The sequence below is a fragment of the Gymnoscopelus microlampas genome, assembly GCF_963454915.1.
Source record: "Gymnoscopelus microlampas genome assembly, chromosome: 21".
Taxonomy (NCBI): domain Eukaryota; kingdom Metazoa; phylum Chordata; class Actinopteri; order Myctophiformes; family Myctophidae; genus Gymnoscopelus; species Gymnoscopelus microlampas.
Window position 1 is genome coordinate 9,710,210 of NC_139958.1, and position 16,947 is coordinate 9,727,156.

At 41.9% G+C, this 16,947-nt stretch overlaps 2 protein-coding genes and 1 long non-coding RNA gene across 3 annotated transcripts in view; all 3 read left to right on the forward strand.

Moving 5' to 3' along the window:
* The window catches only part of LOC311037530, a 439,052-nt gene that overhangs the window by 160,928 nt on the left and 261,177 nt on the right, over window positions 1-16,947 (forward strand). The gene's annotated exons all lie outside the window — the stretch shown is intronic.
* LOC311037235 (uncharacterized protein) lies at window positions 10,278-12,991 on the forward strand (the record flags this gene model as incomplete). The annotated part of the gene is made up of 3 exons (XM_084046355.1): window positions 10,278-10,388; window positions 11,425-12,639; window positions 12,983-12,991. 3 exons carry the CDS (start codon window positions 10,278-10,280, stop codon window positions 12,989-12,991), a joined length of 1,335 nt encoding a protein of 444 aa, XP_083902481.1.
* LOC311037236 (COP9 signalosome complex subunit 1-like) lies at window positions 15,510-16,901 on the forward strand (the record flags this gene model as incomplete). The annotated part of the gene is made up of 1 exon (XM_084046356.1): window positions 15,510-16,901. The coding sequence occupies one exon, from the start codon at window positions 15,510-15,512 to the stop codon at window positions 16,899-16,901; it is 1,392 nt and encodes a 463-aa protein (XP_083902482.1).

Below are 16,947 nucleotides of genomic sequence, written 5' to 3' on the forward strand. Positions count from 1 at the left end.
ATAATCCATAAAATATTATTTCTAGTATGTGAAAGGTCCACATTTTTGGCTTTGTTTTTGTCTTTTGTATCATGTTTTGTTATGTTTTTTCTGTTTTATGAATATTATAAGCTAAAAGGGGTAGGCATTATAAGCTATGGCTTCAACTTACACCTTTTTGGTCCAAGTAATTGTTTCTGTGCTGTTTGTTGTGATTAACTTTGTACATGGCTTAATACCATAATAAAACCATTCATTCATTCATTCAACCTTGGAATAAAAATCTTACTCCATCTAGTGGGAGAAGACAGTAATGACAAGTAGCAGCAGTCAAATGCTTTACAAATATAGGATGACTTGAGTTGAGCCTGACTAACTGTCCTGCTCTGAGTAGCCAGCAGGGGCAGTGCGGTAGAACATAAATAGTACTGGAATAGTACCCAAATTAGTACTGGAATAGTACCCAATTGATTGATATATTATATTTGGCCATATCATAAACCACACAGAGTCACATAGGCCTACCTGACAAAATCGACGGGGTGATTTGTTTATTTTAAGACGCAATGACGCAAAAAAAAGATTTGCCTATGGGATTTCCAATACAAAAAATAACTTTGATACTCTATTTCTGCTGAAATGTGCATGCGTGCGTGCGTGTGGTACTAGACACACAACAGTATCCTTGCACATGACATCTGAGCTATTGTGCAGAATGCTGTCTATTTTCCGATCTCAGCCCCTTACACCTATAAGCTTTCAGTAATTCCAGGGAGAGATCTTAATCCCCTGCAGAATGCCTTATACTTATCAGCTAGCATTACAATAAAATAGCTTTGACACAGAGAGAGAGAGAGAGAGAGAGAGAGAGAGAGAGAGAGAGAGAGAGAGAGAGAGAGAGAGAGAGAGAGAGAGAGAGACAGAGAAAGGCAGAGAAAGGCAGAGAAAAAGAAGAAAAAGAGAGAGCTAGAAAAGGGAGAAAGGGAGAAAGAAAGGATAAAGAAAGAGTGAAAGAGACAGAGAGTGAGAGAAAGAGAGAAAAAGACAGAGAGAGAGAAATAGAGAGAGAGAGAAAAAGAGAGAGAGAGAAAGAGAGAGAAAGAAAGAAAGAAAGAGAGAGGGAGATTACGAGGACAGATGCAGGTAGTAACGTTTTACTTTTACTTGAGTAGCTTTTTGGATAAATTGCACTTGTAAGAGTAGTTTCACTCTTTACGTTTTACTTTTACTTGAAGAAGAAACTTTTAACTTACTTTTAATCTACTCTGTAAACAATAAATCATTATAAAAATGGGGCATATTTGCAACCAGCCCTGGTGCTCCTATTTTGATTATTGAAACAATACATGAAAGAAGTTACACATATAAGTTGCACATTCTTTCCACTATAGCCTACTTTCTTGCTCTTAGTGACTATTGCAATGACTACCTTTTACTCCTATGCTTTAGTTATATTATTCTAATCTAAAGTAACAATACTCTTAAATACTTGAGTCAATTGTTTGGCTATATACACCCACCTCGACAGGGCGCTCTTTTGCATCCGCATCTCCTCCTGCTTCATCTTGTTCTCGGTCTCCTTGAGGCGGATCTCCCACACGTTCTTCACGATGGAGGCATCGCAGCCCAACACCTCCACCTTGTCTCTGCCCTCTGCCATCCTCCTGACAGATCCTCAAGACCTCTGCAACAGGCCTTCACTCAGGACGGTGTATAATAACCTACACAAATAATTAAAAAAAGTTATTATTTGGCCGCAATGTCATCTAAAACAGTGGTTCTAATGCAGTGGTTCTCAACCTTTTCAGCCCGAAATAATCATATGTGAACTGGGGACCCCAACCCCCCACACAGGCACACACACCCTGATAAGCACCTAGAATGTAGGAGTTGAGGCATTACATTTAGATGCCTCAACATTTTTTTGCCTCTTTCTTATATTATTTGACAAGTTGGTCAAGGTTTGACTAGTTTGTATAGTATAGTTTGTTGATTACTTTTGGTGCCATAATCTGGGGACCCTGGCACAAAACCTTTTCAAATGGGTCCGTGACCAAATATATATATACATTTGGGGGTTCTTCTTGGCACGAAAAAGTTTGAGAACTACTGATTTAGAAGGCATTAAATGCATTGTGTAGAATTGGCCTCAGGTCTTAAAGGAGCTACACCATGAATTTAAAAAATAATAATAATATTTGATATCATATTGTTTATGTCCCTCAAACGTTTTTCAAAAGGTTTGAGCCTAAATCAAGCCTCAGATATACTCATTCCAACTAACTTCTCTCTGGCTTATAAAGCACTTTCACCTGCAATACCACATTGTCCTGTTTGGCACGGGGCGCTATTGAGCCAGTTTGTATGCATGTCATGTCCTGGTTCTGTGTGGAAAAAGTAAAAAAAAAAAATAAGAAAAAATTTATAAAAAAATAAAAATGAAAAAAAATATATATATTTTTTTTTTGGATTTTTTTTTTTTGTTAGAACTGAAAAACGGGAGGAATTGTTCCCAGACGTGACGTAGGGTGGGGGAACAAATCTGACGGACTGTTTTCAGACCAATTTACATGAAAACCACAGATAGCCTATGAAAGCCTGCATGCTCGAAGTCGGGTATTTGTTGGAACAGAAGAGAGGTGGGGGAGACCAAAAACACACAAAAATGAAGAAAAAGTTAAAATTCATGGTGTAGACCCTTTAATGGGTTATGGGCATCAACAGTATCAGTAGCTTTATTTATAAGTGAAGAATGGTGCTGATCCGTGTTAATTAATAGCATCATACCAGTCATGTTAAAAGCCCTTGACGCTGCCAGACAGTGTACAGTAGAACCCTGAATAACTTGCTCTGCTTCTGACACAGAGAAAGACATGCACAGTACTAATCACTACCAATCAGAACAAAGTACCATTTTTGAATATTATGGCAATGATTATTTGGTTTTCAGTTCGATACAGATCTCTTTTTTTTTTTTAATTACTGTAGCCTACATGATTTGAGCAATTCAGGTTAATAATTGCCTAGACGAAATGTCTGATGTTTATGTATGAATGACTTTAACTATGATGATAATTACATGCTGTAAGTTGACTGCTTTTGGAACTTCAAATTACAAACTTTGTCTGTTTTGACAGTGCATGAACAGTTACATGTACTGTAACTAACTACCCTTCACTACCCTATAGTACAATACTTATTAATCCAATAAAAGGTTAAATGCAGTGCACTCACCCAGAATTTTGTATGTTGTTTATAATATATACCATAGCAATATATTTGTCAAAACCATGAGAAAAAGTCACAGTATATTTCAATAATGTTTTTTAAACCAACATGAACTGAACATGCTACATTGCTATAATACCTACATAGCAGACAGCAAGAACAAAAAAAATGTCTTGTCACGCAATTTCCCTCTCAGGGCTGATTAAAGTCCTATACCATACATTCTTCAGAAGAATCACAGACATGCGAGTGAAAGTTCTCCTTACCAGTGATCCTGGCTGTGTGTTTAAGCACGACGTGTGAGGAACAACTTTACGCAAGTGGTAACCGCTCCTATATACTGCAGCAGGGACATGCAAATTGACCTTCTGCTGGATGTATGTGACCTTTTAAGTAAAGCGAAGATAGCGAGGGTACAGCTAAAAATAACATGCATACATAGAAAGATACAGCTCCTAAGCCTGCATACTGTACATACAGCCCCCCTCCCCTCTCCCTCTGTCACAGTAAGCCATGTGCCTTAAACAGTACCCATAACACCTGCTTGCACTGGATGTGTATGATATAGATATGATGTCATGCCTGTCCTCAAAATGGCCCAAATAATCCTATCTCCTATTCCGGTGGCTCTATTTACATCTGTGCATCTAAACTGTATAGGGCATACATGGGCAACTGGCAGCCTGAGGGCCACATGCGGCCCTCACCTTCACTTAATGCAGGTTAATATCGGAATGCTGAGAGATATATTATTGATTTCAGCTGTTACAATTCCAAACATATAAACATGACCCGCTTTAATTACTTCAGTCTATATTAGTAGCTTAATGACTAGTATTAACATTCTATTGTCTTTTTTATGTCCAATGTATTTGTATTTAAGTTCATAAAGTTAACATAATGCATTTGAAATTAAATAAACTCACTGGGACCAATTCACTGCAACGCGTTTTGAGCTTGTAGATCGGCTAGTTTTGCAACTTTTGTACAGCATTAATTTACGAAAAAGGTAAGAGGTCTGTCTGACAGTACATGCAATGTGGCCCTCTGGAGTGAGTGTGGAAATATAGTGGCCCTCTCCATCATCAAAGTTGCCCACCCCTGGTATAGGGCATAGCAGTGGCGACCATTTTGTCGCGCCACAGGTCAAAATCCCATAAAAGTTTCCCATAGAGATTTCCGAAGATATTTACATTATTATATTATTATTTTGCGGTTTTTCAAATATCTTTTGACACAGAATCAAATGTTTTATGATTCATGATTCACCATAAGTTGAGGCCAACTCAACTTTGTAGCTAAATAATTGTCAGGCATCTGCGTTTGTAGCTTGATGTTGCTGGCTTCCACTGAAAATGACTTGTAGCCTGTCGCTTTGGCCCACTTGTGTGAACGCAACATTAGCTAATGTTGCGTTTGGGGGGACTGGGTTCACGCTAGCGTGAACCCAGTCCCCCCAAATGTAATGAAATAGTACTGAAAATCGTAAGACTGTTGCTGATTTATGGGGTGGAGTGTCTTCCTTGGCCTACTTGGCTACTGGCCAGCTTGACGCGGATTGGTCCAGTGGTTTCCAGGATTAGCCACGTAGACACCGACAGAGAGGGGCTGACGAAGATGAAAAGAGAGGAAAGAAAGTGGCAGAGAGACGCTGACCTACATGACATGAGGCAGCACTAGCTTATGGTGAAACTATGGTAAAAATAGCCCTTCACCATCTCGAGCGGCCTCACATGCATTCTGTACATTCTGGCCTAGAGCTCCTGTACATTAGTGGTTCTCAACTTGTGGGTCGGCCCCATATGATTCTGGGGGGGGGGTCCCCTGATGATGATCAGTGAAGTGAAACTGGTCAAACATTGGCCAAAGTGTCTAATAATACAAGAAAGTGGCAAAAAAGCTGAGCTTGCAGATCTGCTATTTTCACAATATTTATCAGTGGAACCGAGTCAAACTAAATGTAACGCCTCAACTCTTACATTCAAGTTACATTACAAGTGCTTGTCAGGGTGGGGGTCCCCAGTTCAAATATGATTCTTTTTGGGGGGAGAACCACTACTGCTCATGACGCATTACTATGGATCCTGCACCGCAGTTCTAGGCAAAACCCACTGTGATTGGCCAGTAGTCACTGTGCTTGACAGTTCTTGTTTTTCCAACTACAGTATGCCTAAACCTAACCCTAACCTAAGTAAAACTATGCCTGCCAGGGAGCCAATCAGACACAGGTAGGGCGGGTCTATCCTATAACATTGGTGGGATTCATAATCACGCGTACATGACCATGTAAATAAATAGCTATCAATACTGTCCCAGTGTTATCAATACAATACTTATCAATACTAAATGAGTTTCAAATTTAGGTCAAGTGGGTTAAGGTATGTTATGTTACAGCCAGGTGGACCTAAAGTCAGCAGATGTAGGCTAGTCTCTTTATTTGTAGGCTAGTCTGCAGAACCACAATCGAGTCTTCCTTAGAAACAAGAAGGCCATGAGTCTTCCTATATAGAAAGTTCCAGTAATTCCCTTGGTAGGCTACATGTCTAAGACCCCCTCTGCACCCCCTCCTCTCACATGTTAAGCCATACTTTTTACATACACACACATGCATGCATGCCGAACATTCCTGAACTCCAAATAACTGCACCCACAATAGTGTGAGGACAGGCTGGTGGGGTCTCTCTCTCTGTGTTTATTTTCAGTCCGCAGTCACCAAATGGCTTATTTCAAGGCAGAGCACAGAGCACTGTTGTGAACAAAGTGCTGTTGATAGAAACTTAATTTCAGTCTAGGGGTGCAACACTTAATCAAACTAATCGACTATTTAAAAAAAAAAGAAAAAAATCGATAATCCCCTGCCCACCACCACAGAGGTTGTGCGTTCGAATCCATCGTGGTGCATCCGGCTTTGTCGGGCGTCTATCCGAACGCAATTGGCCCGTGTTCAGGAGAGGGAAGCCGGGCGGGGAGGGTGATATTGGTCATTGCACATACTTGGGCTGGGGCGGCACCTGATTGAAAAAGTATGAGAACAATCACAAAGGAAAATCATTGATAAAGCTATTAAATGTATATGTATTTGGCCACGGACCCCCATCTAAAAATGTTTTGTGCCAGGGACCCCCAGAAGAGAAGATTTGTGTGAAACAATTTCCAAACATTTTCGATATTTTTCAGAATTTTTCAAAAGTAGCAGTTGTGCAAGCTCGCAGCGTGGCACGAAGTGATGCGCCGTGAGCTTGTATATCTGCTATTTTTGAGAAGCACTGTTCTAAACCACGTACTGTTCTAAATCCTGAGAGTTTTCTGAGAAAACTTATGTTAGCTAAAATCTAAAATTCTTTCCTGGTTTTAATGGGTTACACCTCATCGGTCCATAAATCAAACTGGGAGATCCGATTGGCCACCAGTCCAGACTGGACACTTGTCCACCATGTGATGATGATTAGATCTTTGACCACTTAAGGTCAGTAACTGTCGGTCTTTAAAGATGAGCAGCGTACACCAGGGGTATTCAACGTTTTTCAGACCAAGGAGGACCCCTTAGTTGAGAGAGGGATGAAGCAGGGACCCCCACAATGTTTTAATTGATTCCATATAGTTTCAAATGTGTATTTTCAGACATTTAACAACAATACTAAATAAACTTGAACTTAGTCTGCTCTTTTTTCCCTCTACACCAAACCTTTTTGACGAAAATAGCCGATCTACAAGCAATGCCATGCGTTGTTAGCTTGTAGATCGGCTATTTTCAAAATAAATCTTTATTGAAATATTTTGAATATTTTTTTGAAACACAAATCCTGGTACAGGGGTCACAAAATACTTCTGGATGACACACACACACACACACACACACACACACACACACACACACACACACATACACACACACACACACACACACACACACACACACTTATTGATTTTAGCGGGTCCTTGACATTTGGCAAAATGTTTGAGAACCACTGGTTTAAACAACATTTGGAAACAGGCCCAAATAAGCAACCCGCAACTACCAATATTTTACAAGCAACTTTACAGAAAAACTTTTTTATTAAGCAGAGCTGGCAACACTGACACAAACCCCTTAAACTCTCTATAATTAGTAAAACAGACCTGAGTTTCTCTTTTGTTTTCTGATCTACACAAATCTCTTCCCCGAAAATAGCTGATCTTATTAAAGCCTACAGAGGGATGCTGGGGTTTAAGTGGTCAAGGAGTTCCTGTCTAGTTTTGCTGTTACATCCAGACACTCCAGAGTCATTTTTGTCAAGGCTTGATCATACTGTACAGCAGCAGCTTTCGGTGAACAGCAGTTTCATTTTCTAGCTATTGGTCTAAATCAAACACAAAAAAGCTAATGAAAAGCACTGTGCATAGCAGTGGTGGGGGCACAACAACCTTTCCAACAGACTTTTCATGTAAAGGACCCCCAAATTAATATGTATTTGACCTCGGTTAAAATGTTTAAAAAAAAAACACACACATTGTATTTAAAATAACATTTCATTTTGTTGTTGTTGTAAAAAGCAGACACGAGCTCACAACGTTTTTATAGCTTATTTTGTCTTTTACTTTGTCTGAATTGTCTTTGTGAAAACGGAGTGGTATGCAGACATTCCTTTGTGCCAACTGCCATCCGACTGCATAGTGCATGAGAACTCTCTCCCTATAGGCCTGCTAAATGCACGTGGTTCTGTGTCGGCCGTGTTCACGTGTGATTTTTGTTTGTATTTTATAGATATTCATTGCACAATATGCACAAAATCACAATATGCTGCTGTAACGCGCCACGCCTCAATTTCCCTTCGGGGATTGATCATTTATATCTCATCTCATCTCTTTCTTTGTCTGTCTTTGAAGAAGAGCCCCAGTGTTCCCGCAAACCAACCAACACAACACCATGGGACTTACAGTAAATTTAGGAAACAGGAAATGTGGGGAGATTTCCCACATTTGCCAACAGAAAAGTACTCTGTTTTTTTTTACACAGATTTCTTTACTTAAGTAAAAGTAGAAATACCACAATGTAGAAATACTCTTCCAAAAATGTGCTTACAAACATTGAGACTGGACACACAGGTGACTTTTTCATGTAATCAATTCCCTACAGTCGATCCCCAAACCTGTTGTTTTCTGGAGTGCTGGTTTAATTTCATTCAACCTCCTCATGTGTGTTGGCTAGTGAGGCGCGCCCCAGCAAGACATATATACTTCATCACGCAACGCAACGGTATTGCACGCCCTCCGGTCTAATGACAGCGACTGGAGGTGGGGTTTGGGGGACAACTGCAAGGATTATACATGTCAAAAGCGAGAGATCACAGTAAAACATCCTATGCATTCTTCCTCCACAGTTTGATGGGATGCATTTTTACACGTGAGCGCAGTGACCACTTTTCTATTGACTCTTATGAGCGGTGCCGGCCTGCGCGTGCATACTGGTTCTTATCAGTGTGTGTCTGATGCTGTTTTCCCTTTGGACTCTCTCTTTCCTAGGTGTTTCGCCCCAGTGGGCGTGGTTTTGAGGTTAGGTTTAGGCATCATTTCTGTGAGGTTAGGGTTAGGCGTAGTTTTTGTGAGGTTAAGGTTTCATCTTCTCATCAAGCTGCAGCAGATAAAAGGCATGGCTCTCTTTCCAGCCCTGGCCAGTTTGTTCAGTTGCCAATCGGTAAAATATACTGTGCCTCAGCTCCTCCGATTTTGCTTGTTTCCAGCATTTTTCGAACTTTATGTCTCCCTGTGCCTCAGATCGCCCAGTACCTCCAAGTCTGCTACCTGCCTGCCAACCAGCCATACATACAACCATTCCATACTTAAGTTTTTCACTCATTCAGATTGTTTCGTATTTGCGTTAAATAAAAGGCTTATTGCGTGTTCATCTGGTTCTGGTTTTGGGTTCTAAAATACAACACACCCTAACTGTCAGGGTGCGAGTTCAGAGGACCCAAAAGCAGTACGACAGACAGCAAAGATCAAGGTTCAAAGGTTTTGAGGTTTATTAACCAAACTGAGGCAACCCATAAAACAGGGGTGGCAAAATAAAAACACAAATTCCCAAATGGCTTTTAGCCAAAACACAGTACATAACATGCTAACATTAAATGACGACCTGACAGGCAACTGAACAAACAGGGGCATATATATAGACACAAGGCTAACACAGGTGAACTCAAACAGACAATCAACACTGGGATAGGCTAACAGGCAAACACAACACAGGTGACTAGGGTTACAATAATTACAGGGAGGTGAGACAAGACAGGAAACGGCAAACAAGGCAGACAGGAAACAAAACTACAAAATAAGATATACAAGACCAAGGCAGCAACATCATAACAGAAACACGATTGGAACGAAACAACAGAACAATGGCCTAACAGGCCTGAAGAACAGCCCTAAAGAGTCCAATACCATATAAGGGCAGTCAAGGACTAAATAATAAAGTCAAAGTTCACGGCACGAGGAAAAGCCGGGACACTAACAATCTGTAGGCAAACGTAAAAGTATTCTGTATTCGAAATTTTACTTGGGTAAAAGTATAAGCATTATGCAGAATGTACAATTTCACCTTTTTCTTTCCAAAATGTGTCAAAATCTTTTAAAAATAGGAAATCTAATTTAGTTATAGAGCTTAATTAGTTAATTAGTCATGTATGTTTTGCAATAATCTAAATCTACAAAGTAACTGGAAAGTGATGGAAAATGTGTCATTCTATTATTAGACTGTAGCTATTTGCAGCCAGGGCATTTCAAATTGCTAAATTTGCCCATGTCTTGCTTATCCAAAGCTTTCACTTCTGCAAGGAAATAACACATGATTTCACCACAGAGTAAATTTAAGTTTGATGCGTGACTTCCTCAGAGTAAACTCCCTAATTTATCATACTGAACCAGACTTACCCAAACTTTCAGTTTTGCTGCATTTATGCTGATCTCGGCACTGTTTGCGCTATACGTCATACAGCGTGTGTGTGTGTGTGTCCAAAGAAGGGCATTTCAATGCTGCAACAGTGGTAATATTTGCAGGACTATTTTGCCAAATATTATGCAAATGAATAAGTAATATGCCCTGCCCATCAACCATCAACTCAGATATAAGTCAGGCTCACACTGGCATCTTCCAAGCCAAGAAGACTCTCTCCTCCTCTGACAACCACCTGCTGCTGGTACGTCTGGTGAGTTCGGTAGAATGTTAAGTATGACTTTCAAACAACAAATGTTGGAAATCACATACTTATGGATAACGGTTTTCCTGTAGTTCGTGTTTATAGACATTAACTACCAACCAGATACTGTATGTTACTTCTCCATTACTGTACATCTCAAAGGCAAATATTGTACTTTTACTTCACTATAATTATTTTAAAACTTTATTTACTAGTTACTTTGTAGATTTTGATCATTATGACAAAACCACTTCGGACCTGGATAGCCTACTTTGGCAATTTGAAAATAGCCGATCTACAAGCTCACAACGCACCGCTTTGCGACGCGTTGTGAGCTTGTAGATCTGCTATTTTCAAAGGATCTTTATACATTTTATACATTTGAAAACTTCGTCATAATGAGTACTTTTACTTTTGTAAGTATATTTTGATGCCAATACTTTTGTACGTTTACTCAAGTAAAGTTTGAATACCGGACTTGTACTATTTCTACAATAGGGTATTGATACTTTTACTTGAGCAAAAATTAGAATATTTCTTCCATCACTGGTAACTACCGACTGAATCACTGCTACTAATAGCCCATGTCATTTAATGTATCTTTTCTACTTACTTCAGGTGCATCAATACTAGGGATGAAAGACAACATGCTGGCCTTCGCTGTGCTCTGCTCACTCTGCGTTTGGACATCAATGACTGTGGATGCAAAGGCGGTGAGATATACAATACAATACCTGAGAATAGATGAGATGAGAATACTGTGTATTTGAATTATTACATATATTCACAAACACGTCTGTATGTTTATCCAACGTTTACTCAGGTCATTCTGTTAAGTTTGGGAATATGTCAATGACTTTGGAGAGAATGTAAACAAAAGCTGTGAACGTGTATTGTCACGTGCATCTGTTTTAACTATGACTTTTAAATCACAATAAACGTGAGGCTGTATTTGTTTCTTTTTAATGAAAACTATCTGTTGTTGCTTTCTGTGTCAATAATGTATAACTCACTAACTAATGAGTTTTGTAATGTCTTTTCACAGCTGCTTATGCAGGACACTACAGAAGACCTATTCAAAAGGCCTGATGTCTCCACACCGGTCCCTGTGATGACTACAGTACAGGACACTACGGAGGCCCCTTGGAAGGGCCCCCATGTCTCCACACCGGTCCCTATAATGACCCTAGTACAGGACACTACGGAGGCCCCTTTGAAGGGTCCCCATGTCTCCACTCCGGTCCCCATGATGACTCCAGTACAAGACACTACAGAGGCCCCTTTGAAGGGCCCTAGTGTCTCCACACCGGTCCCTATGATGACTACACTACAGGACACTACGGAGGCCCTTTTGAAGGGCCCTAGTGTCTCCACACCGAACCTTATAATGACTCTAGTACAGGACACTACAGAGGCCCCTTTGAAGGGCCCTGGCGTCTCCACTCCGGTCCCTATGACGACTCCAGCACAGGACACTGCAGCCGCCCCTGAAGTTCATTTTGAGCCTCAGAACATGTCTATTAATGTGCCTGTTAAGGCCCCTGGTATCACTGTGCAGGTCTCCTCGGGTCACTACAAGCTTAGCAGCATCTCTCTGGGCATGGCTTCTGACTCGGTCGATGACATGTATCACGGATGCTCTGACAAGATGCTCATCAAGGTGAAACGCGGCTTCCTCCGCGAGAGCAGCAAGAAGGAAGCTCTGTTTTCCAAAGTCACGGAACGTTGCGCCGCACAAGCCTTGAAGGTGAGAGACTCCTATGACTCACTTTCGTGGGATCACTTTAAAGCTCTCTGTGCATACACGGCAAGTGCTTTCACTGACTTGAACGACGCAGTTCGCAAGAGCAAAGCAACATACGACACTACGTTTGAGTTTCACGCTCTCCATTTCCTGCTGACCGACGCTATCCAGCTTCTCAAACGGAATCAAAGGAATTGCTACACTTCCTACCGAAGATCCAAACGGGACTTCATGGGGGAAGTCGGTCAAACTATGCGGTTTGGCTCATTTGCGTCCAGCTCCCTCAGCACGACGCTGGCTCATTTTGGGAGAAGGACCTGTTTCGAGATACATACGTGTTTCGGTGCCTTCCTCAAGTCCTACACAGAGTTCGGTCCAGACGAGCAGGAAGTGCTGATTCCGCCCTATGAGATGTTCACCATCGTCTCTGTCGACAGGTCGGGGGAGAACGATCTACGATGTGACGTGTTGTACAAGCTCCAGACGGCTGGGATTCACAGTAGCCTGAACTGTCAGGTTGCAGGATCGAGATGACAAATCCAGTTTGTCTTTTATCAACAGAAGCAAGTTCAATTTGACAGGAGTTTTGAAACCCATTTATTCACCCATCGATTGCTGCCGGTATTTTTGACAATCAAATGTATTATTTGGTCTGTATTGTAATGTATTTAGCTTGATCTGAGGGCCAAAATATAAAGGTTTCACATGGGGTTCAGCGTGTGGTATGAAAAGAGAATGTATTATGTATTTATGTATTTATTTATTTAAAGATTGACATATCCAAAATATCTTTAGTATATATTGTAATTTTTATATGACCAGTGTATCTTGTGTGTCTGATTGTGTGACCTGGTTCCAGGACGTGTGACAAGTGGACAGACAGGGTGTTTTCCTCTAGCCTGGCATTGCCAGTCTGATCATGTGAATCCCACGTGATCAGTCTGGCAATGCCAGTCTAGTTTTCCTCAGCCTTAGACAGAGATATCAGACTTAGATTCACCACTTGCTATTGTCTTCAATTTAGCGTCATTTTCACACCACCAAGCAATGAGTCCAAACTGCCCTGTGCCTCAAGACCATAGCCTAAACTTCAGAAAACATCTGACCAATGACATTAAGCTCTTGGTTCCTTCCTTTGCTTTATGTAAAGCCTGGGTACTTAGAAAAGCGCTATATACATCTGAGCTATTATTATTATTATTATTATTATTATTACCCTTATTATTATTATTATTATCATTATTTATTTTGTTAATATTATGCCATCCTGTACTTTTTGAGTAATTTATTATTATTATTAGTAGTAGTATCAGTATTATTAGTATTATTATCTACTATACTAAATGAAACGAATTAAAACTCCCAGCGTAGGGAAAAGACAGCTGAATCCATAGACTGTGAAATACTGTAGCTGTGAATGAATTAAATCATGCGCGTACAGTACCTGTATGTGTAATAACACATACTGTGTATACTGGCCACTGTATGTCATGATGAACCCTTTTGTTGTACTGTATGTATGCAGGAATTCACAGTCCACTCTGTGTAGCTCTGTGCTGTCAATATACATATACACATACGGTGCGTTTATTGTATGCAAAACAAAAATAAAATATGGATTCATATTCATAGTTGTGCCCTGTGAGTCATTGCATTAACAAATGGTCTGAGTCAGAACTAAATGTGCTTTTAACAATGGTAAGTCCTTGATTGTTGATTGATTTGGTCATCTATACTTTGTTTTAGTTCAGAGAATGCTGTCTTCAAAATACACAGTGATGGAAGAAGTACTCAAGTGTTTTACTTAAAAGTATGAATACCCTATTGTAGAAATAGTCAACATTTTTCTTTTTTTTTGTAAAAGTACAAAAGTATTGGCACCAAAATATACTTAAAGTACCAAAAGCACTCATTATGCAGAAGGTCCCTTTTCACAGGTTGTAAATAAATGCTAAATGGTGCATTTATATAGCACTTTTCTCCAAAGCGCTTTACATAGATTGTGCATTACATTCACCCATTCATACACCGATGGCGGAGGAAACCATACAAGGCACCAACCTGCTCATCGGGAGCAATTAGGGGTTCAGGGTCTTGCTCAAGGACACTTCGACATTAACACTGGGGGAGCCCGGTATCGAACTGGAAACCTCACGGCTTCCATCCGGGCGCTCTACAGGCACTCTACCCCTGAGCCACTGCCGCCCAGTTGTGAGCTTGTAGATCGTCTATTTTCAAATTGCCTATACTATATATATGCCTAAGTATATAGATGTCTGCAGTGGTTTTGCAATAATAATCAAAATCTACAAAGTAACTAGAAACTAAAGTTTTCAAATAATTATAGTGGAGTAAACGTTCAATATCCCCAATGGGTACAATGGGATTAATACCATTTTCGGGTTTCTGATCCGGTCCGGTCATCAGTCAGCCGGATCACACGACCGGAACCTCCGGCGCCATGCACCTCCGAAATGATTCCCCTTGTTTAGAATTTGTTTAAACCTTGCCCAAATATGGACATGACCAATGTGTCATAGTACGGTACTGTGACGTCATAGTACTGATGTGACAGATGACTGACGTCATAGACTGGCCACAGTAAGTCTGAGACCTCTGTCCGTTCTGTGAGGTTTGCCTTCTGCTTTCTGTTGTTGTTGTTGTTGTGTCATGTGAAGCTTGACCAATCATACGGACGGACATACGGACACACGGACAAAGTCAAATGTAGGAGTGGTTGGCACCACTCAAAAATACCAATAACTATACTATAAAAACTGGTCAAACATTGGCCAAATTGTCAAATAATATAAGGCTGGCTTGTTTCAAATGAGATCCCCACGTACTCAATTCATGGATGCGAAACTTTTGAAAATAGCCGATCTACATGGCTATTTTCACAGTATTTATCTGTGGAACCGAGTCAAACTAAATGTGATGCCTCAACTTCTACAATTCCAAGTGCTTGTCAGGGTGGGGGGCCCCCAGTTCAAATATGATTATTTTGGGGGGTCCCCAACCCAGTTCAAATGTGATTATTTTGGGGGGTCGCGGACTGAAAAGGTTAAGAACCACTGGACTAATATACCAGGGAAAGTGGCGACCGCTACCCAGAATGCAATGTGCAATGACGTCTTTGCCTATTGTCTATTGTGTCTCCCCCCTAAACAAGGCGTGGCAATGATGACACAGCACTGACGCGCCAGTGACGTATGGCTCATATGTCACTGCATACGTCACCACATGGGAAGCCATATATATATCACTGTGTATCGCTGTGTGCCACTTGGTGGAGCTGAACGAGTACGAGAGAATATAACGTCTAAAGTCTAACAATGTACTCTGAGATGTCCCCCATGAATGGCTTTCACGGGGCCATGGATCCAATGCAGATGGACATGGACAACCAGGACGACCAAGATAATAATGCTCCAGACACCAACTACGTTGTAGAGAACCCAACCCTGGACTTGGAGCAGTATGCATCCAGCTACAGTGGCCTGATGAGAATCAAGAGGCTCCAGTACGTAGCTGAGCGTTGTCCTCTGCTCCGCGTCGAGGCGCTCAAGATGGCGCTGGTCTTCGTCCACGAGACGCTGAACGTGGCCGCGTACGAGGAGATCCACCGCAAACTCGCAGAGGCCAACCGCGAGGTAGCGGCGGACTCCCCTCCTCTGGACACGGCCTGGATCGAAGCTGCCAGGAAGACCGCCACGCATAAACTGGAGAAACTGGCGAAGCTGGCCAGCGACCTCAAGAAGGGAAACCAAAGAGACACCAAGGAGAGCATGGGCGAAGTCTACGACGACCTGGTGGACCATTACCTCGACTGCGGCGACCTCCCCTCGGCGCTCAAGTCTTACCCCAAAGCCAAAGACTACGTGACCAGCGAAAAGCACATCATTAACATGTACCTTAACGTCATCAAGGTCAGTGTTTACTGCAACAACTGGGTCCACGTGCTGAGCTTCATCGGCAAAGCAGAGTCCACGCCGGAAATAGCCGACCGGAAAGGGGAACAACGGGACAGTCAAAACCACCAGGCGGTCCTGACCAAGCTGAAATGTGCCGGGGGCCTGTCGGAACTGTACTCTAAGAAGTACAAAGCAGCCGCCAAGTGCTTCCTGCAGGCCTCCTTTGACCACTGTGACTACCCGGAGGTGCTCTCTGGTAACAACGTGGCTGTTTATGGAGGCCTGTGTGCGCTGGCATCGTTCGACAGACAGGAGCTCCAACGGGACATCATCAACAGCAGCTCCTTCAAATTGTTTTTAGAGCTGGAGCCCCAGGTCCTCGACGTCATCTTTAAGTTCTACGAGTCCAAGTACGCCTCCTGTCTCAAGCTGCTGGACGAGATGAAGGACAACCTCATGCTGGACATGTATCTGGCCCCTCACGTCAGAGCGCTGTACACGCTGATCAGGAACAAAGCTCTGATACAGTACTTCAGCCCGTACGTGTCGGCGGACATGACCAAGATGGCTCAGGCCTTCAACACCACGGTGCCATCTCTGGAGAACGAACTCACTCAGCTCATACTGGAGGGACAGATCAACGCGCGCATCGACTCCCACAGCAAGATCCTGTACGCCCGGGACGTGGACCAGAGAAGCACCACCTTCGAAAGGTCCCTCCAAATGGGAAAGGAGTTCCAGAGACGAACCAAGGCCATGATCCTCAGGTCGGCCGTGCTGCAACACCAGCTCCAAATCAAGAAGGACGGGGAGCACATACCGATGTATCAATGGGACAACAATGGGTTCAATGGTGGGTACTGAGGAAGACAGCAATCAGTTGCTTTTCTGGAACAGACTCAATGTCGAA